Source organism: Larimichthys crocea, chromosome XII (genome assembly GCF_000972845.2).
Source record: "Larimichthys crocea isolate SSNF chromosome XII, L_crocea_2.0, whole genome shotgun sequence".
NCBI classification, from domain to species: Eukaryota; Metazoa; Chordata; class Actinopteri; family Sciaenidae; genus Larimichthys; species Larimichthys crocea.
The window spans coordinates 7,841,125-7,862,761 of NC_040022.1; the positions used below are offsets into that span (position 1 = coordinate 7,841,125).

At 40.9% G+C, this 21,637-nt stretch overlaps 2 protein-coding genes across 4 annotated transcripts in view; one reads left to right on the plus strand and one right to left on the minus strand.

Annotated features, from left to right (window-relative positions):
- ezh1 (enhancer of zeste 1 polycomb repressive complex 2 subunit) lies at positions 1-12,424 on the plus strand. 3 transcript variants are annotated; one of them, XM_027285183.1, is made up of 20 exons: positions 1-466; positions 1,963-2,146; positions 2,249-2,374; positions 2,874-2,996; positions 3,370-3,487; positions 3,665-3,886; positions 4,500-4,602; positions 4,885-5,048; positions 5,259-5,350; positions 5,458-5,620; positions 6,782-6,966; positions 8,352-8,443; positions 8,698-8,726; positions 8,842-8,967; positions 10,128-10,306; positions 10,399-10,494; positions 10,594-10,675; positions 10,755-10,838; positions 10,926-11,052; positions 11,158-12,424. In XM_027285183.1, the coding sequence occupies exons 2-19, from the start codon at positions 1,967-1,969 to the stop codon at positions 11,012-11,014; spliced, it is 2,253 nt and encodes a 750-aa protein (XP_027140984.1). In that variant the 5' UTR covers positions 1-466; positions 1,963-1,966; the 3' UTR covers positions 11,015-11,052; positions 11,158-12,424. The 3 variants fall into 3 exon arrangements, with proteins under 3 accessions (XP_027140984.1, XP_027140983.1, XP_010735410.1); XM_027285182.1 differs by having other exon boundaries at positions 10,926-11,010; XM_010737108.3 differs by having other exon boundaries at positions 10,758-10,838; positions 10,926-11,010.
- Positions 12,418-21,637, minus strand: part of cntnap1 (contactin associated protein 1) — a 20,358-nt gene continuing 11,138 nt past the window's right edge. Inside the window, exons 18-24 of the mRNA XM_019258704.2 lie at positions 21,374-21,613; positions 21,028-21,267; positions 20,756-20,883; positions 20,275-20,368; positions 19,913-20,143; positions 19,785-19,829; positions 12,418-15,968 (exon numbers count right to left, since the gene is read on the minus strand). Of these exons, the coding sequence (XP_019114249.2) occupies positions 15,769-15,968; positions 19,785-19,829; positions 19,913-20,143; positions 20,275-20,368; positions 20,756-20,883; positions 21,028-21,267; positions 21,374-21,613 (1,178 nt within the window). The 3' untranslated portion in view covers positions 12,418-15,768. The remainder of the gene's footprint in view (positions 15,969-19,784; positions 19,830-19,912; positions 20,144-20,274; positions 20,369-20,755; positions 20,884-21,027; positions 21,268-21,373; positions 21,614-21,637) is intronic.

The window sequence follows — 21,637 nt, forward strand, 5'->3', positions numbered from 1 at the left end:
TGTCATGCCCTTACGCATTTAGACGGCGATCTAGCACTCTGGACAGTTGCATCAGTTCCTGTGTGTGCGTGTAAATGGCTGTGCCGTGGCTGCTCCACGCTACTTTTTATTCCCAGGACGCAGAATAGTCATAAATCCTCCTCTGCTAGGAAAGGCTGTGATCATAATAAAGACGTCACCCTCCTGCTCGGGTTGGCTCAACCAAGCCAAGTGCGCAGCTATTTGTAAGCTACAACAACAACAACCTCCAGCACCATGCCCATGGATAACGTAGGGATTTCTCTGAGATCCCCTCGCCGTGCGAAGACGATATCTGCGTCAGATCCATAGCAGATACAGCCTTTAAATTGCTCTGGGATCTCTGTAGCCTACCATAAAAAAAACAAAAAACAAACAAACAAACAGGGACTTGATCGCGTTGCGGGCTCCTGTCGCAACAAATAGGACGCAAGCCGTGGATTTAAAGGTATTTAATAACTGCGACACTGGCTGTGGAGGTAGACGTGCACACGCGTCCGCTACAATACCGTGCTGTCATTATGGTGCTCGCTGCGCTGTGCACGTCTTTAAAGTATTGCACATTTAAACGGGTTGATAACTGTGTAGCTCCGTGTGAACGGGGCTGCAGCTACAGGACGTAGCGCACTTCATAGCAGTGGCAAAAAAAAAAAAAAAAACGTGTGCACGACTCGTAGTCCAGAAATTAAATGCACTAGAGCTGGTTTACCGAGCTCAGTTTTAGCTTTGTACTTATTTTCGTGTCTGGTTTAGCCCATGGAGGGAAGTTAATGTTCACTAACGTGATTATGAAACACAGAAAAACTGTACTACGCACTTTTCTGCTCCGCTTCATATTGCTTTTCTGAAGAGGCACGCCCACTCCTGAGCAATGTGGATGCCCCCGTGCTTGTTAGATTAAATAGACACTTTACTTGTTCGTGTACACACGATGAGTTTTATTATTCAGCCAGCTGACACCCATGACTGAAAAAATGGCCATCAGCAGTGTTAGCCCTGGCCAGTTTAAAGCACCCGTGTGGAAAGGCTTTTTTTTTTGTTTTTTTTTTTTTTTTTTTTTTTTTTTTTTTTTTTCACATTTAATGTCAATTTTGTTTTGCCAACAGAAGGGGGCGCTCTTTCAACTAGACTTCCTGAAAGGGTGAATGGGGAAGTTTCATGTCTGTGAGAGGCAGAGGGAGACAGTGGTGCTTACTGTATACTGCATGTAGAAATAAAGACGTGTGATTTAACAGCAACACATTCTAGAAAGGAGCATGTCACAGCAAAATGACAGCAAGATAGCATATTTTTTCCCCACGGGCTGTCACTGTGATGAACAGCTAACACCAGACTCACAGTGTCAGGAACAATACTGGTACAATAAATGAATATACAGTTTATTCTTACTGTTTAAATTTATTTATTTTGTCCCTTTTAATATGTAAATATCATCTGTACATGTACTGTACATACTGCAATAATAATACCTCATGTACATAATAACAACCTGCTGTACAGACCATATTTATTTCAGCATCCTTTGCACAGAATAAAAATCTCTATATATAGCTATAGATGTACATATTTATATATAGATAGTTTTTATGTCATGTTTATGTTTATCTTTCAAGCTCCTTGTTTTTTTCTCATGTCAGTATGTACATCGAGAGCAAACCAGAGTCAAATTCCTCGTTTGTGCACACACACCCTGCAAATAAAAGTGATTCTGAACACATATTAGCTGTATTATTTAAAATAATTGTGATAGAATAGCTGGTACAGACAGTGATGAATTCACTTATTATGCTCACATAATTTTCTGTTTATTATTGGACATAAATAAATGCAATCATTCCCCTGATGGTGTTCCTTGGCACCTTTTTGGGGGATCTAAAACAGCTTAAACAGAGTCCACCCTGTTTGAGCTAGTTTGCCAAATATTATCTCTCTCTCTTTTTAAAGAGTCATGGAGGAAACAGCTGCTGCAGCACCAGCTCCTGGCACCGGTGCTACCCCACCAAACCCAAGACCTCAGCCTTCCTCTTTTGCACCCTCCCGCAGCCTGCTAGAGTGGAGACGAAGAGTCAAGTCTGAGTATATGCGGCTTCGACAGTTAAAACGCCTTAAAAAAGCAGAGGAGGTCAAGGCAAGTTATAGTACTTATCGACAGTTGTGCCTGTGTACTGTATGCATGATGTGGGGTGACTTACAGTGTGTGTGACATGCTCTTTGTTCTGTTTGTTTTTAGACCCTGTTCATGTCCAACAGGCAAAAGATAGAGCAGCAGACAAATCTCCTAAATGCAGAGTGGTCCAAGCTCAGGATTCAGTCCATCCCTCTGTCAACTTCTAGTGGAGCTCTGGCCAGCAAGAAGGTGTGTATGTGTGTGTGCATGCTAAAGAGAGTAATATAATAGGCATTGCAACACATAACTTTACGTGCCATCCTGCCTGCACTGTCCAGCTGTGTTGTCCTGCTTAACTAGTAATCCAATCTGTTATCATAGTGTTAATGTGTTATGAGAAAACTTCTCATGTCCGTCATGTCGAGTGCTTTTCACTAGCCCTAGTGTTCTGCTCTGATTCCCACCTGGCTGTCAGGTGTTACTAAAATATCTCAGGACAAATCTGTGTGCCAGAAATGGATCATATGATGGCCTAAAGTGGTCTCTGGCCTCGTGGGAGCTAGTGAGGGCATAAGAGCATCTTTCTCTTCCCACATGCTGTCAGAGTACACTTTAATGTATTTCCTGGGTTTATTTTCTCTGTTGGGGGTCGAGCAGCATGTGTATCCGATTAGAGAGTTATGAAATTATCTAATAATGCTAATAACTGTTCTGTTGTCTTATTAATCCATCTCTGGTCTTCTTACAGATGTGTACAGTGGAATTTGGTTTCCCAGGATTCAAAGCTCAAGCGATTGCAATGAGACCACTGTCAATAGTGGCAGGAATCCCCTTCATGTACTCCTGGTCACCTCTGCAGCACAACTTTATGGTATGATATGTTGCAGGTGATGCAGTTACAGTGTTCGTACAGGTGCAAAGCACTCTTACATAAGACCTTATTTATTCACCTGATTCCAATTTTGTGGGATTTATTATTATGTGTTCGTTAGAAACTCTCTGTGAGTTTTTTTTTTTTCCATTTTTACCAGTTGTGGGTTTATGTAACAACCAGTTGGATGAACTTAGGAACACGTGTCATGAAGCTAAACGCATGTTTACATTTCTTATATTTCCAGTCTAATGTGAATTGTATTTGTGTGTTTGCTACTAATAGGTCAGATATCTACTTTGACATGTTGTGTCACAGGTGGTGGTGTAACATGCTGGTTCCATACATCTTGACAAAAGTTTTTGTTTCTCAGGTAGAGGATGAGACGTTCCTTCACAACATCCCGTACATGGGCGATGAGGTACTGGAACAGGACGAGGCTTTCCTGGAGGAACTCATTGACAACTATGATGGTGTCCATGGTGACAGAGGTGTGTCTTGAGGGCTCTGTCCCATTAAGATGTCTGTACAGACCCCTTTCCCGCTGTGTACCACTTCAAATTTTTGTTTCAAACTTTGTTTTATTATATGCTGATGATGCAGCTCATTCTTTAGCATATTTAAAGGATTGGCACGTGCAATATCCTAATATGTTAGTTGTTTTGCAGAGGGAGGTTTCATCAGCGATGAGATCTTTAAAGAGCTGGTGGAGGCCTTGAGCCAGTACTCTGACCACGAGGAGGAGGAAGAGGAAGAAGTGGCTGCAGCAGAGGGGATGGGAAAGAAGGAAGACGAGAGAGCGATGAGGAGGAGCTCAGTGGAGGGTGCAGAAGAGACCAAACCTGGTACTGCTGCATTTATCAGGAGAAAGAGGAGGAGCACTGCTGAGGGTGAGCAACGTCTTCAACTGTGCATTTGTGTTTCCAGACTCTGTCGTGTGAGAGAACAAGAGGCCTGAAGCATGAACAAGGCTGGTACTGTTCCTCTCATTACACTGTGCAGCTGCCAGAAGGTCGCCCTGCCACAGCAGCTCTTGCACAGGCATTGTTTACTTTAAAGCTGCTCCTGTGTCCCTGCATGAGCACTGTGTGTGAGGGAACCTGTTTGTCCATGATACTGATATGTCCCAGCTCTAATTACGGAACTTAATGACCTCTTGTACCAGACTTTATGGGAAACTAGCCTTTATACATACTTAGTGATAGTGAAATGGAAGTTCATCTGTCTACACCACTCCTTATACACAAACACGTGGACGAGGTTTCTATAAACAAAAGAGAAAAGAAAACTACATTGTGACTATAATGATTTTCCATGAGAATTGTTTCCAAACCTTTTATTGCTAACTGGCCTTGAGCACTGGGAATACTTATGTACCATTGCAAAATGTTTAAAAGAACACATTGCATAAGCTTTATTTGTGAATCTGTATCAAAACCTGATGTGTGTGGACAAAACTGGGTTATTTGCATAGCCAACTCTGTTTTTTCCTGTCTCCCAAAGTGAGGGACTTGTCCAGCAACAAGAAGGTCCCCAACGATAAGATATTTACAGCCATCGCCTCAATGTTTCCTTACAAGGGCACCATGGAGGAGCTGAAGGAAAAGTAAGAAAAGTGATTTGAAACTGGGGATCTATGTGCACAATGCTGAACAGGCCGTTGCTTAGTGTTCACCATGGAGACGCAAGCTGTTAGGGAGTAAAGTAATAATGGTGGCTCCCTCTCAGGCTCTCCGATTAAAAAGGAGCTGGTGCACCAGCATCTGAAAGAGCCTTTACTTCTACCGTCTCCCAGCTCCAACTTTAAATGAGCGTGTCAATACTGTGGCAAAAAGATCTGTACACAGGTGATATATTACTACTATAACTCACACTGTCACCTCCACAGGTACAAGGACCTCTTGGAGCCCCCGAGCCCGGTGAAGCTGCCCCCCCTCTGCACCCCCAACCTGGATGGACCTTTTGCTAAGTCTGTGCAGCGGGAGCAGTCATTACACTCCTTCCACACGCTCTTCTGCAGACGTTGCTTCAAATACGACTGTTTCCTCCACCGTAATGGCCTTGATTTCTGTTTATTATTATTATTACAGATTCATTTTCAATCTTTTTTTTTTTTTTTGCTTCCAGTGATACATATATTTTGATTATACTAGCTCTTTTTTTGTGCCTTGAGTGTTTTATTTGTTTTTTTACACAGTTGCTAACTACTAATTAACTGATGTACAATAGAGAGTCAAAATATGTTTGTTTGCGTTCATAAAGCTTTCCATGCTACACCCAATGTTTACAAGAGGAAGAGTAAGGAGATCCACATGGAGACTGAACCATGTGGCGTAGACTGCTTCCTGTTACAGGTATGCCAATTATGCCAATTATTTAAGCTATGCATCCGTTCTGTAGTACATGCTTGTCTTGTTTACTTTTTGTTGTTTTTCCCCCATCCATTGTGCACTATCTGAAGAAAGGGGCTAAAGAGTTTGTGGACCAGAATATGTTACGATCACAGAGGTCTCGGAGACGCCGGAAGCAGCAGCGTCCCACCAGCTCCAGCTGCCCTGGACCATCTGGGTCTGCTGAGGAAGGCAAACAGGGCGACAGTGACCACGAAACCACCTCCTCATCAGGTGGGAGTCTGACCTCGCATGAAATGGGTTTGCTGCTTTTGGATACACCAGGTGCTTTATCTACTCTAGCCAGGAGGACTATGGGAGTTATGGTGAAGTTTGTGTTGTGGTTTTTATGTTTCCATTCTCTCCGCTTCTCTAAAGTAACTAATTGTAAAGATCTGGGATTGATTCTCTGCTTTGAGACTTCCTACAGGTTTTAAATGTGTTTCTGAGTCACTGTGTGGCTGAGTTGATGCATCATTTACCATAACCTCCCACAAACCCCTCCCTTTCTGGAAGGCCCCTCAGAAAAGTGAAATTTGGCCAACAGCTATCAAGTTATATCCTGCTCTTTCCTCTGTCTCCCTTCTTCCACCTCCTTTTGATATCAGCTCTCTCTTGCCAAGCAAAATAAACTATCGATTAGTTTTGCATGCTTCAGCCTCAGCATAAACACTTTGTTCTCTCTCCCCTTCCTCCTTGCTGTGTTTTATTTTCTTTCTTTTTTTTTCTGTTGACATCTTCATGTGGAGAGCAGCGGGATGGAAATAAGAGCTATCTCCACTGTTTCCCTGTTGTCCTCTCCTCCCCCAGAGCTCTCAGGTTGTTGGTCATCACCATCAGTGCTTCACTGGAAGTCTCTGTCCATTTTTGGAAACCGCTCATTCTCAGCCAGTGACTCAGCAGACTTTCTCTAATGTGTTGGGATAATGTGGAAAAAACAGATTGTTAAGCAGATTAATAAAGATACTCAGTGCTGGAGCATGTGGCTGCAGCAATGCTGCATTCAGCCTGTTGCCAAGCAACATTCGGCTCTGTGCCTCGAGCTGTGGGTGTACGAGCATCAGTCTTGAATATCCAAAAAGCTAAAGCCCATAGTCCCCTGTGTATGTGTGTGTGTGTACATGCAGATACACAGAAATGGCACCTAGAAATAACAGTGTGTGTGTGTTAACGTAGGGTTAAATAAGGACGACGTGTGTGTGCAGATAAAAAGCTGCCGAAAACCTTTTTGCCAAGACAAAGTAATAGAAAAGTGCTTGTGTGTGCAGCTGCATGTGTGTAAATTAAAGAAATATGAAACAAACTTTCTGCCAAGAGTAGTCAGTGATACTGAAGTGTTTCTGTGTGTGTGTGTGTGTGTGCATGTGTGCGCGTGTGTGTGTGTGTGTGTAACAGAGGGGAATTCACGGTGCCAGACTCCCACCAAGCTACGTCCAGGAGATGATGACGGGGCGCAGCAGGCATGCTGTGTGGTCCAGTGGAGCGGGGCAGAGGAGTCACTCTTCAGGGTGCTACACGGCACCTACTTCAACAACTTCTGCTCAATCGCACGCCTCATCGGTACAAAGAACTGCAAGGAGGTGAAATATTCACACACCTAACAGTTTTCCAATCTCAGCACTGGTTTAGCATCACACTCCTATCACATTGTCAGACTCACTGTGGACAGTTTGAAAGCTCGTCTTGGTGCTTGCATTACACACTGGAATGCCAACAGATCAGGACATGTGTTATGCCAGGAATGGTTAATGTAGCCACTAGCCTCAAGCAGACTTAAGGACATGAGCTCTGGTACCCTCTCCAACTCTTAACTTATTTTGAGTTTCAAACCTATACTTATAAAGATCTGTACAGAACAGATTTTGATGTATAAAATCAGTTGAGTTCCCCTTCATAAGGCATGGAATGAGTAAAAAAAAAGAAATAGATGTAACACATCTGAACACTTTAGTAGAAAAGAAAAGAAACGGAACACACATAAATTTGGGGAATGATGACAAATAGGAAATTGGTAATTAAAAGATCATTTCGGAGAAATAATGTTTTTTGGAGTCAGCACTGACAGTAAAATTACTGCGACTGTGACTTGTTTTGCTGTCCTATCTGTTGTTTACTGACTATATTATGAACTGCATATATAAATGTCAGATAATGAGCTCTGACTAATTCTTTCTGAAAGTGATGCATAGTTGTTTTGAAAGTAGACAACACACTTATATTGCTGATTTCTGTTTCGTTTGCGTCAGTGCAAGGGTAATAACACATGCATCCTGTGCCTGTGGTTTTATGGTGTGGATAACTGGGCTGACTACAGAGAGAATGGTATGTGGCATCATGAACGGGGATGCTTACCAGATGTGACGTCTCTCATATTCTTTCATGATCCAGTCGCTGAGCCTGAGACATTCCCAGACTCATGTCAACTAAGTGTCATGTGGTCTTTACATGAGAAAATATTACAACAAAATCTAAATTAGATCTGTTACTTTTTGGGCACAATACACACATTAAAGAACAGATAAAACAACATCTTTTGAAATGTCCATTTACATCCCACATCTTTTTCTATGGCGAGATCAGTCCACAGTCTGTACTGGACTGTCTGTCACAGCTCTGCTGGCATCCAGAGCGCCCCGCCCACTGCTTAACTGAATGGAAATGCTGAAACCAGCTGCATCATTATGTATGTCTGTGTCCTAGCAAAGAGGCCAAATTTGGGTTTTGGCAGCCAGAAGTGGTTGAGTGTGTGTGTGTGTGTTTGTGCAGACGTGCATGTGTATGTTTGGCCTCTCCAGCAGAGTTTTGATAGCATTCGAGGCTATGTGCTTTTCAGCTTGAGCGGCGTTATGTTACACAATATAATCACGATGAAGAGAACAGAATTGCTTCACAGTACACTGTACATTTGTTAGAGATTAGCTGGATGTGTTGTTGTTGTTGCTCATGACAGTTTCATTTCCCACAGGTGTATGAGTTTGCAGTGAAGGAGGTCCTGATCCATCGTGTTCCTTTGGTCGATGGAGGCATCTCGCCCCAAAAGAAGAAAAGGAAACACAGGCATGATATCACCAGTTATTCTCTCTGTTTTTGCTGAGTAATGGAAACATGGTCATAACATGATCTCTTGCAGAACGGAGCTTGGAACTCAGTGAAACTTGAATAGATAAAGGTTGAAATAAATAAAGTCGGTGCTTTAGTGTTCAAACTGCACTGTCACTGAATAAGCCATGAAAAGTGAATTATCTGCATATGTGTGGAGATTAGATGAGTTAGAGAGTAAACCCTGTTGTTGTGTTTGTTTTATGTGGCAGGTTATGGGCAAAGATTCAGCTAAAGAAAGGTATGTTCATTTCATAATGAAAATATCGCAGTATGACTACTACTACACTATGCCCTCTGAAATACAATGCAGCTTACTGTGCCAGTCTGAGGGCTTTTGTCCTCTGTTGCTCCAGATAACTCGTCCAATCAGGTGTACAACTACCAGCCATGTGATCACCCTGACCATCCGTGCGACAGCTCCTGCCCGTGTGTGATGACCCAGAATTTCTGCGAGAAGTTCTGCCAGTGCGAGCACGAGTGTGAGTGTCTTATTCACCTGAGAGATCATGCTTTCGTGCCCTTTATGCTTCTTTTCTTTCTCGAGCAAAAAAAAAAACAAAAAAACACATGAGAAGCACGCTCTGCCTTGTGATGCTAAAAAGGAAATTGTTCATCATAACCACATTTTTCCACTGAAAGCTCTCAGTGGCTTCAAAGCCCTTTTGCCAGTCCACAATAGAGCAGGGCAGCAGAATGTAAAGCGATTCTGCAGTGTTCTGGCAGCGGTCAGAGGAGAGACTGTCCTCTGGCGGGGATAGGTGGGTGTCTGTTTAATACAGAGCTGCGTTCACAATGAGGCATTTGCTGCAGCAGCAATGACCCAGAACTGTGTTTTCTGAAATGGCCACATGGTGGAGGAATTCATTTTGTGTTTTGCTCTCAGGACAGTTTACAACAGAGAAAGAGGATAAGACAAAGTAAACATTTTGCTCTGGTTTGGACAAGATGGTTTTGCCTCATTTGTTCATCTGTTGTGGTTCAGTCACCTTCTCTCCATTCCCCCTCCTCCTTCTCCCCCTCCTCCTCCTCCTCCTCACCCAACTGTTACCTCGCCTTTTCCCGTAGCAGAGGAGAGTCGGGCCAAACAGGAAGCAGCCCCCGGTTGCACATGTGTGCGCTCTAAAGACTTGGAGGGAAATCAAAGGGATGTGACAGGCTCTGTGCCTGATATACAACATCATCAGTATGAGTCAGACAGCTCCAGCTAAACAACGCTTGATGATACACACACATAAAACCCACACAGGCTGTAGGGTAAAACGACACAACAGAGAAGACAAATGCCGCCTAGAGCTTGTGTTATGGACCGTTTTTCCCCGAGCAGAGGCTGCTGGAAAGATATTTCGGTTATTCTTGCCTGATCCTTCCGTTCATCTGCCCGGAGGGTGTTATGTTACACCCTGCAAAACTGTATTTCAGCATATCTGCCAGCAGAGGTCTCTGACAGATGAGCTTCTCAGCATTACTCAGCCATTGAGCTTCTGTGCTGCAACTGCATTTTGAGATGGGATTATTGATCATATCATGTTCTGCCAAGTCATATAATATATTCTCTTTCTGGATTGCTGCCTGCGATTTGCTCATAAACATTCTCAGCACAACCCATTTCAGAGCAGCTGCTTGCCTAAATGTTTTCCAGGCCAGAACCGCTTCCCAGGATGCAGGTGTAAAACCCAGTGCAACACTAAACAGTGTCCCTGCTACCTAGCTGTGAGGGAGTGTGACCCAGATCTGTGCATGACCTGCGGCGCCGCAGACCACTGGGACAGCAAAGGGGTCTCCTGTAAGAACTGCAGCATCCAGAGAGGCTTAAAAAAGGTACACAAGGACACTTGAAGGTCTAAAGGTTTCAAATTCGATATTCCTTTATATGACTTGTGGTGTCCTAACCTACATTTGACTTCTCTCAGCACCTGCTTTTGGCTCCATCAGATGTCGCCGGATGGGGCACCTTCATCAAAGAACCAGTTCAGAAGAATGAGTTCATCTCTGAATACTGCGGAGAGGCAAGTCCTTGCAGTTTAGTCCGATTCTACCATTTTTATTTTTCGAAAACTCTCAGCTTGATTGAAGTTATGGTGTTTATTGTTCCTGTGTGTGAGCAGCTGATCTCCCAGGATGAAGCGGACCGACGTGGAAGGATCTATGACAAATACATGTCTAGTTTCCTTTTCAACTTAAACAATGGCAAGTATTCCCCACTCCTAGTCATAACCATACCACTGTTACAGCGTTTTAGTAATCCCTAATACACTGTCTCTCTCAGTAGACTTTGTTGTGGATGCCACACGAAAGGGGAATAAAATCCGCTTTGCAAATCATTCCGTTAATCCCAACTGTTACGCAAAAGGTAAGACCGAGTTTGTTTTGAATTTAGAACATTTTTTGTGGGATAAAACAGTCTTTTGTTCACTAATGTTGATGTGTGCCATTTCAGTGGTAATGGTGAACGGAGACCACCGCATTGGAATCTTTGCCAAACGTGCTATTCTGCAAGGAGAGGAGCTCTTCTTTGACTATAGGTAGAGTCACAGGCCTTTTTGTGACTCTCCATCAGCTTCAAAGTAAAATAAAAAAACAAAAAAACAGGGCCTCTGTACATTGTGACTGAATTACTTTTTTCTCCAGATACTGTATACGCACTAAGACTCTTTTACTTCCTCCCACAGATACAGCCAAGCCGATGCCCTCAAATATGTGGGGATAGAGAGGGAGGTAGACATGACTTAGCTACACCTGCTGCCTACCTCCATAACCTGCCCTGAACTCCTCAGCCACCCACTAATGCTTCTGTCTGTCTCTAAAGTGTCACATCTAGCTGGCAAGTTTCTATGAACATTCGCTGTCTCTACCCCCTCTGCTGCACTTCCAAAAATAGTCCCTCCCCGCTGCTTACAGGTGCCCCTGCTCCGCAAACATCATACCATCCGTCAGCCCTCCCTCTGATCTGCCCAAACCCATCCACATACCTGCAAGACTGTATACGCCAAGCTTATGAAACTAAACTATTTAAAGTGGAAATACTATTAATCTGTATCGCTTACCGCACCAAGAGGATTACGTTTTGTTTTTTGTTATTTTCTTTATCGAACCATCTTGTCGAAGCAAAGAGGCCGTGATAACCCAACATACAGTGTGTTACTCTCTCAGCTGTTTTGTTACTGTACTTATAGACCGGCTTTTGTTTGATCTCTCAATACGTAATGCAAGCTTTTACATCGTACATAATAATGATCAGTGAAATGCATGTGCTGTCTCTTGGATAAACAAACCATTAAACCATGTTAGCCACAGCATTAGTTTCAGTCAGATGCTGTTCTCTGCAGTCACTGAGTATTGGAGTGTGTTGTTACCCAGTGCCTCTTCTTCAGAGGAACCTTTGAAGAACAGGCAGGTTTGATAGCTCGGTATGTTCTTCTATGATCGGCGGCTAGCATCACCACCACATCTTTATGGTGAAATAAGTTGTTGTGCATTTATATCATTGTTCTGCAAAAAAAAATAGGCAACCAGACAAGAAACCGACTGACTGAATGTAACTTGTAGATGATGGTGAAGAGATCTCATCCCTCTTTTCATTTTACACATTAATCCAACCTGTTGGTACTCTGAGCAACGTATATGCACATCAAACATTTCATTATCATGTTTACATGATCTGGAGGCCTTCACACTTTGGGAAATGTTTAATAAATTAACCAGTCACAGTAAATGTCTTCCTTTTTAAAAAAACAAACAAACATATAAGTGCCAAATGATTCTACACAGAAAAAGGCTGAAACAGTGTGGATGTGTTGCATAATTAACAGGTGTGCGTTTAAAAGTAACCTTTGCAAGGTTTTGACCATGGGAAAAGCAAAATTATCAGTGTTTGACCAAATATCAAAAGTCCCCCACATGTGAATGTAAATTATCATTTATCATCTTTGTTTTTTTTTTCTATATGTCCAGATTTGTTATCCGCTCTGTTTTTCATTTAGAAAACATTAAAGCCCACTTTGAAATGAGATCTTTCTCAATAGAGATGAACAAAATGGAGTTTACTGCTATGTACAGTGTATGCCTATAAAAATAAAAGTTTAACTTTATACATTAAAACGTTTTGTTATGGTCCTCGAGTTTGTTAAATGTCAAGCAACCTAAATACACAGTTTGCATTTCTTTCAAGCTTCTTTTATTGAGTTGACAGTTTGGCTTTCATTTACACAGTAATGGTCATTTACAGTGAGAGTATTACAAAAGAAAATGAAGCGGACTGAAGAAGAGAAAAACAAATCCTAAAATTCAGTGTGATCACAAACACAACTGTAATGATCATTTCTGGTACCTGTTGCAGAAAGATTCAGTTTGATGGTGCAGAGAAGTCTAACCCAGTGTAACCTGCCTACTCCTCACTCTGGTGCTTCATTGTCTGATTTCATACATGATAGCACTGTTGGCAGGTTATCTGCAGATTCATATGAAGTCTTCATGTGTCCATAGAGGAGAATTAAATGCTTGACTAACCCTAATTTAACTTTATATCGCTTTATATTTTGTTTTATTTTATGTTCAACAATTAAACTGGCCATTTTATCTCAGTCCTTTTACTGCTTTTGAAATTAGGACGCAGAATGTTCAGTTCAGCACAAATTCAATTTCTTGCAGACATGGAGGAGCAATTCTGAGCTATATCCAGGCCTTGTTTCTTGTCTCATTGTACTACTGTTTGCTCACTAAAATGAGTGACTTAGATAGTTGGCATCAGTGCACATGTATGCTTTTTTTTATTTTATTTTTTTTATTATTCATTAGTCATTATTTAACATCAGTGGTTCTATCTTGGTGGGCAACTATAAATACACAGTCTAAAGAACCATTCAGTCACACATACACACGCTCCAGGGACCACGTATGATTAACTAGTGAGAGTGGCAATGAAGTGACACTGCTAGGCTGAATGTTTATAGTCCATTTACCAGTGAATACAGTGAAGTGTATACATTTATATAATACATAAGTCGACTCTTTCCTAATAGGCAACAAAGCATATTTGACCCAAGTTTGTTGGCTTGCGTCTAATATGAGTTTGAGTGGTGATTGTCTATTTTACAAAAACACAAACGATTCCATGTGTGGATCACAAACCAACAGTTTCACTCTGTTTGCTCACTTTTCATCATCACTCGTCCTGTCACAGCATTCTTAAAAATATAACCTGTAAATGCCAGTTTTGGCCGAATCTGTACATTTTCTTACATGTCGTGCCTTTACAGTAATTGCAGTTTTTTCTTTACATCTACTGTACATTCTTTCATTGTACAATGTCGCACAGTTCTGCCCATCTGTAAGTGGAAGAAACCAACAATGTTGAGTTTTAGAGGTGTATTAGTGCTACAGAGAACAAGGACTGTACTTTATTTATCCTGAGCATTCTTAAAAGCTACCATGAGTAATTTTACTTTCAAAGCTAAGCAGCTTACAATGAAAACATCAGTCACTGTCGTGTCTGCTCGTACATTACAGAGTCAGAGGATTTACATTCAGAGTACTCCATTGAACTGTTGAACTAACCTGTTTTGTATATAAACCATAGGAATAAAAAAAAGTCGCTTAACACATTATTCATATATTCACGTATACACTCATTACATCCTACTTGCTATTGTGCAAATGCAAATTAAACACTAACATCATTGGTGGCTGATAGTTCATATTATTGCATGTTACTGCAAAGTGCGCTCATGCTCTACGAATGCATAGCTAATATGTTGCAAATGTTTTACATTTTTTTCCACATACACAACAGTGCTTTAGTATCAAGGAGAGCTGTAGTGAGTGATGGTAGCTCTAAGCTTTGGTTGCACCACACATCAAATGAAATTTCATCTTGCCAGAGAAGGAAATTTCATTGGACTATAGGTAGAATTTTTTATTTTTTTTACTTTCCACTGGAAGCAGCTAAACAAGCAGCAGCAGCAGCAGCTACTGTCCTACGGCATTATGCAAAAATATTCGAGCAGTATGAGTTAGAAGTAAAAGATTAGCATTTACACTCTTGTGGTCCTCTGTACATATGTTATTGTGTGTGTGCATGTGTGTTTATATGCTTCTCCATATGGCCATCTGGAGCAGCTGTTTCCTGAAAGATGCTTAATATCGGGGATGAAAGGATTGTGGAGAAGACTGATTCTTTCGTCACTGGGGATGTCCACTGAGTCAAACACTCTGTAGCACCGAGCTATTGGCAGCTTGACCATAATATAAGCAACCAGAAGTAAGACAGAAGGAATGAGAACTTGTTTAGGTCACTCTATCCCTGGTGAGCTTCATCACCTTAACTTTTGTTTTGATTCTGCAGCACACCGACAGCCTGTGAGCTCTCACACTTAGAGGTACATAACATCACACTCTCGTTTCCCCCATAGCTGAGAATGTGTTAGGAATCTGAGCATACTTTAATCGGCAAAGCTGCTATCTACTGACACTATGGTAATTCTGAACCACTTACATGTGCCATTCTGTATAGGTAATGCACTGTTATAGGCTGCAATACAACAAATATAAGCATATATACCTTTTACGACCTTTATATGTATCATCTCAAAGCTTAAAATCTCAAAGCTCCATGCTTGTCAGTATATCTCTCTTCAGTTGGTTGTTTTTACTCATGAACACCAGTTCATTCATTTCAGTGATCGGGATACTGGCTGTACTGGTTTAGTTCACAGGTTTCACTGCTCAAACCCAAGATGGATTATGAGCTATGATGTCAGAAATGGCTTCATGAGAGATTGTCATCAAAGGTATATTTTAGATGGCAATAAATCTATACAGTAAGATATTGGTAGCTTTAATGGGTCTTGAAAATGGCTCAGGGGAAAAAAAATAATTCAATAAAAGCCTGAATACTTTAAACTGATGTTCCAAATATAATTCAATATCCCTTAAAATCTTGTCCCCACAGTGTGTAGGCTAAACCCTATCTGAAGAAGCTATTACGGTTACTTCAGGTCAAGCTTGCTCAGATGAGGCACTTCAGTATTTCACCCTGCAATACAGTGTGAGACTAGTTGGCTACTCACATGGGGCTCAATGAGAACGTTTAACCCTTACCAAAATACATACTATGTAGAGCACCAGGCGTCAGATCCCACTCAAATGAAGAAAAAATATGAAAAAGAAAGAGAACAAAAGAATTAGAAAACTTAATACAGGTATCTGTGGTTGTTGTAAGCGCGATTTCCCTCTCCCCAACCCTCAGTCAAACCCCCACCCACTGGCCCAAAAGTCCTGTGATGCTAGTCGCTCCTGAACTCCTCTTCAATTTCAGGGAGGTTCTTTTTTTCTCTCCTCAGGGTCTCGGTCAGCGGTCTGGCGCTGCTGGGGGACTCCAGGTTCTTGGGTTCATTTGTGCGGTAGCTGCCCTTTTGCTGATACGCATAGACGTAGATGCTGTACAGCCCTCCAAAGAGGAGCAGCAGTGCCAGGATGACAATGACTAGAGGATAAAATTAGCACAGTCATAGTTAATATGCAACACAGTGAGAAAAGAGGTGAGCTTAGAGACACTGATGAGGAGCAGGCACTGTTTGACTGAACCTCTAGTGCTATATTATTACATTATATGAGCTAAATTTGTGATTGTAGATGTAATATTACCTATAATGGTATTAAGTCCAGTGCCAGAGCCACCTTTCTCTAACCAAATAAGGTTTCTATTGGCTAGTCAGTCCAAACTGCACGCAGAATATCTGATTGAATACTGACATTTGTATATAATTTGCAACATCTTTGGTGCTATACACTTGTACACTGTATTTAATTACTTTCTGCAATGTATATCCCAGACTGGCCTATACCATGTACTAAATATTTTCCCTCTATGTTTATGAAGGGCAAATTGTAATAGTGGTTGCATTCATTTGTCTGCTCAGCCAAGGTATCGTCGCTCAAGCTACTGACTTCCCTTTCTTTCTATTCTTTTTGTTTAGTTTTTTTTGTATAGCACCTTTTCATACAAATGCAGCTCAAATGTGGAAAGAAAGCGAGACGTACATCAACGGTGCAGAAAGAAAAAACGACAGGAGAGCACGAGTAAACAGCAAGGGAGAAAACATTTAGACATAAGAGTATGATAGAAGACACAGAGGGTTATGGAGAATGCTAAACTGAATATAAATTAACTGTTTGTGTCAGAATAGCAGTTTTTTTTGTATAAATAAATACTAAATGCAATGAGACATAGAGAAAGCTCTCAGGACATGAAGGAGATTGGTATCTTGTGACCTGGGAGGTCTGCTGGGTTTGTAAATTGAGAGCATAATTTGATATACATGTATACTGTAAAGCCAGGTCTTATACACGCAGAGGAGGATGTTAAGTAGATGATGTGTTCTGGTCTTTTTGTAATTCAGTAATCCAAACTCATGAGCATAAAGTTGTTTTTAGCATCAGACTGGAAAATGTTTCAGATGGTAAGAAGTAATGTGACTTTTAAAGGTCAAGTAGATTTGTAGAGTGGTCACCACCTACAACCAGAATTATTGTTCAGCAGTTCAAGCTGTTGCTTCACAACTCAGCCCTTGCTCTTTCTAAGTGTAGTTTTAATGTTCCTCTGGATTTGCATGGGTTTCCTGTCACAGTCCAATGAATACAGAACAGAAACATTCAATTACCTTGTTTGTCAGTCAGTGTGTTTACTGTGTGATATATTGGTGTGTTTCTTAGAATTTCTGCCAATATATGGTGGAAATGGCCTGCATATCCTCACTAGATATAGGTATAAATAGGTATAGATCAATGCTGTTGCATATATATTCTAAGCTTAGAACAGCAAGGAAGCAAGAACCTTATTTAAAGTGATGTTCTCGCTGGACAAACACAAGAAAAAAAATGTTTATTATCAATGTGCCAGAATATGTTCACCAGCACAATTGACCATTTTGTTTTATCAACTCCATTTAAAACAAGTGGCATAATTTCAAAGCCATAACCATTTTATCCTGACAGTGATGATGACTGATAACCAGCGGGGGGCCATTGTTGGCATGCCTGAATGGGGCACCAATCTTAAATGACATAATGATGTCCAGCATTAGCATAATACCCCTGGATCTGAATGATCTATTAAGCTGGGCTCACGCAGGCTTAATATAGCTGATCCGCTAAAGGTCTCAGACAGGGATGGAGCAGAGAGTCTGGACCAGATCTACGGATCGGCATTATAGGCCCATGCCTAGGGCCTCCTTGCCACTAGGGGGGCCAGACAAAGGGGTGAATAACATCGATCACATACATTATATATTCCATTCAGGTAACTTCTGTAGCAGGAAGTGACTTTTGGTGTCCTGTACCACTGACCAACTTTCGCAAGAGGAATAAGATAATGAGCCCCTCCTCTAACACTGCATACAATCTTATTATAGATCAATAGCAATAGCAGCAGCAACATATAGGCTAGCAGCTTTTTGGTATGCTTTCTTATGCAGCAAAGCACAAAGAAAAATGAATAGGAAGAAAGAAAACGGCCGAGAGGGACTTTATACAAGTTTCTCTCAGGTCCTTCAAAGCCCAAAAGCCAGCCTCAATTACCAGCTGCAACTGCAAGACCCTCCACTGTGGAGGAGGGTGGAGGCTCCAGACCTGGAGACTCTGTAGCATAGGCAGGTGATTTTAGCCCCAACGTTACATTAGCAGTAGAGCAGCTGTTGGTTGCAACTTTGACAGATAGTGAGGATGAGTTCTCTACAAGGACACAAAAAGACCACCACAAGCAACAAGGATGGACAACGGATCAATATAGTGCATCAATAACATCAACATCAGCATTATAATGAGTGAAGTTTTTCATTTAAATATTTTCACGTCCAACTCCATGAAGTGAGGGTTTATTCCTACCAAACTAGGTTGACTGCTCAAACAGTGGAAAGACTAACCAAAGCAGGTTGGTTTTATTTTGTAACTGTCGAGTTTGAATGAATTGGATGAGTTACAAGGCTAGACTTAGTTCAGTGAAACTTGAACTTTGAAGGTGTACAGCTGTATTTTTCTGTCTAATATGGATAATAAGTTTAAGAACGTGTAATTTCTTGGCATTTTGTGAATTTATTTTGTCTATTAAAGCTAAGAGACCTTGTGTCAAACTTGCTGCTCATGGTATGACTAACAAATTGCATATGAATGCCAAAATATATGGTAAAAAGATGTTAAAATATCTACCTAATTAAAATGAATGAGCATAATTATCATGTGGCAGTTAAAAGTTATTTGATCAGCAAATATCAAAATGTGTTTTTAGAGGCAGCCCAGAGAATAGCCTTCAGTCAGGCTTACATAATTTATCCATTTAGAGTGTCTCTGTGCTGCAGTTTAATCCTGAAACTCCAGCCTCTTCTGCTCATCAGAGGGAGCTGCTGCAATTTTTTCATCTGTAATACTGTGCTGCAGACTGTTGGCCTGGTCTCAACATGTCCTCATATAATGAAGCGCACAGTTATCATGGGGATTAAATAAGTGAAGAAATATATTAAATACTGATGTTTTCCAGAAATCCGTATTAGACGAGAACATATTTCAGCCTTTTTTTTTATGTAGTCATTTTCATTCCATTACATCGAAATGCATGAAATTAATATCTATGATGACAGATTTACAAACACTTAAAGTTCATTGTATCAAAATACATCTTTATTTTTTTGGGTGGTTTTGTGGCCTAATGTTGTTAAAGTTATTGTCCTGTAAATGATCTATATATCTCTTAGAAATGTTTTAGGCTATAGTTGTATTTTTACTTACTTAATTAATTTCACTCAAGCTCCAGTAGATTAACAAAATAATCTGACCTCAACTGAGTTAAATCAAATATAATATTCAGTATTATAATAATAATGAAAATCATTTCTTAGACATGTCTGGTAATTTATTTTTCTATAAGTAGTAAGTATTTTTTCAGTTCTGTCCCAATCTGAAGCTTGACTTAACACTCAAAAGCCCATACTGAGATCTGACAATCCTGCTCTAATTCAGGATTAGAGGATTTTAGGAAAAAAACACGAGAGAATTTCAAAAGGCTGATTTGTGTTATCTGGGACAAGAGTGAGTGAGTAGAGCAGAAATGAGGGAGAGAAGCAATGCTTTCAAATGAACTGCTAAATGTCACATTACTGGTCTTATTTTTGAATGCAGCAACTCAGAAACAAGACACATTATATGCAACATTTGTGTATACATGGCGACTCATCAGAAAGTATACTGATGACATATGAAGAAGTTGATGACAAGATGACAATATAGAAGAGAAAACATTGCATCTTACCTGTTATCCAAAATAGGCCTAGGTCATCGTGGATATAAATATACTCTGAAAAGAAGAGGTACACAAATAAGTGGATGTAAATAATATTCTTGTTCTGTAATGATACATTACGGGACAGATAAACTCACCTATGCTGGTAAACCACGGGTCAACTTCCCATGGTACATAACCCAGGACAGGAGGGAATGCACCACAGTTGGACTCAGAGACATAACCTTGCGTCGTTACCGGAGGGTCTGTTTCATTTGGACGGAATAAGGCCTTTAAAGGGGCGTAAACGTTGTATCTCACCCCAGATATGCAGCCTATGAAGCCTGGAGCATTGTGCCTCTGGATGTCATAGTCAATGTCACCAACCTCTGAGCGAGCAGACAAAAAAAACATTAGCAAAGTTCTCACATAAAATAATGAATGTATTAATAATACTGGCTGCAAGATGAATAGATCAGGCCACGTCTTCTCATCAACAAGTGGAAAATCAGATATTTACCCATCACTCTGCCCATGAACATGGACTTTGGAGAATCAAACCTGGCATCCTCCACCAAGGTTATCTTTTCCACTATGGGCTCCATGTAATCAACCTGTGGACAAGGATAAACAAGTTATGTACCTTATCTTTACAGGAAAAGGACTGATTTATAAAAAGAAATGACTACTGTATTTAAAGGAATAATTATTAAAAGGTTATATAATAGACATTTTGGGGCTAATCTAACTGGCTGCTGGCTCCAGCTGCATATATAATGGTGGTATCAATCCTCTTTTATAACTCTCGGCAAGTAGGTAAATAAGCAAATTCCCCAAAACCTTGATGAAAGATGTGTTCAAATTTGTGGATCACTGTTTTCTTATAACTTGGAAAGGTTCCTTAGTGTCACATCCTTTCATGGGCATTATTTCACTGAGAATACAACAGAATATAAACCACAGATCAGAGTTTACATGGTGACCGCAGTGAGAGCATGAACCTGTGTTTTGATGGTTCTGTTGTGTCTGGTAATGTTGATATAGTGAGGGTATCCATCTGCCAGGTTCCGGTGAGTCAGCTGGTATTTGTGTGTTATGAGCCCCAGTTTATACCTCAGATCTACACTACCTGTGGGGAGAGAAGAAACAAAAGACATCAACATCATACTCTGGTCTAATAAACAAAAAACTGGTACAGTACATTAACTACTGGGGTAGCTGTGAATAAAATGAATGTGCAACACTACAAATGTAAGCTTTTACATTCTCTCACCGTCAGTCTTGAGGATGATAGCGATGTAGTCTTGGACAAAAGAGCTGATGTAAAGTAACACAGCTGGTGTGTGAACAGTGCTGAAACTGAACTCTATGTCATCCGCTGTATCATTGTAGCCAAGGCTGAAGTTGTCGTAATGCGGGTCAATCCAGTTGGCCCATGCTGCTTCATCTGATATAGGTTTCTTTCGTATGTTGTACCTCATCCACGAGCCAATCTCAAAGTAGGCCCCGATGTCTTAGAAAAGATCAATGTGGAATTAGATATATCTGTTCCAAAGCATTGCTACAGATGATGTCAGTTAATATGTGAAGGTTTTGTCAAGAAACATTTATGAGCTCACCTTTATGGCAATAGAAGCCATCAAAAGCTGTGTTGTTACAGTCACACGTGTAGGAAGCATAGCCCTCAATACACTGGCCACTGTTTCGACATGGTATGGTAGTATTTAGACACTGGCCAGTACAGTTCCTCCTTATACCCTGTTCTTCATTTACTTTCCCCTCTAGATCAAGAGGAACACCGTTCATCCGTAACCCTCGAAGACACCCTAAGAAAGGTCTCAAGGTGCGGTTGGCGGCACCTAAGAGAAAGAATACTTTTATCA

What these genes read in the sequence shown, in the direction of transcription:
- ezh1 (XM_027285182.1), top strand. Translation starts at nt 1,967, where the DNA reads ATGGAGGAAACAGCTGCTGCAGCACCAGCTCCTGGCACCGGTGCTACC. An exon ending in TAGACTGCTTCCTGTTACAG is followed by an intron (nt 5,351 to 5,457) that starts GTATGCCAATTA and finishes CACTATCTGAAG; the next exon opens with AAAGGGGCTAAAGAGTTTGT. An exon ending in AAAGATTCAGCTAAAGAAAG is followed by an intron (nt 8,727 to 8,841) that starts GTATGTTCATTT and finishes CTGTTGCTCCAG; the next exon opens with ATAACTCGTCCAATCAGGTG.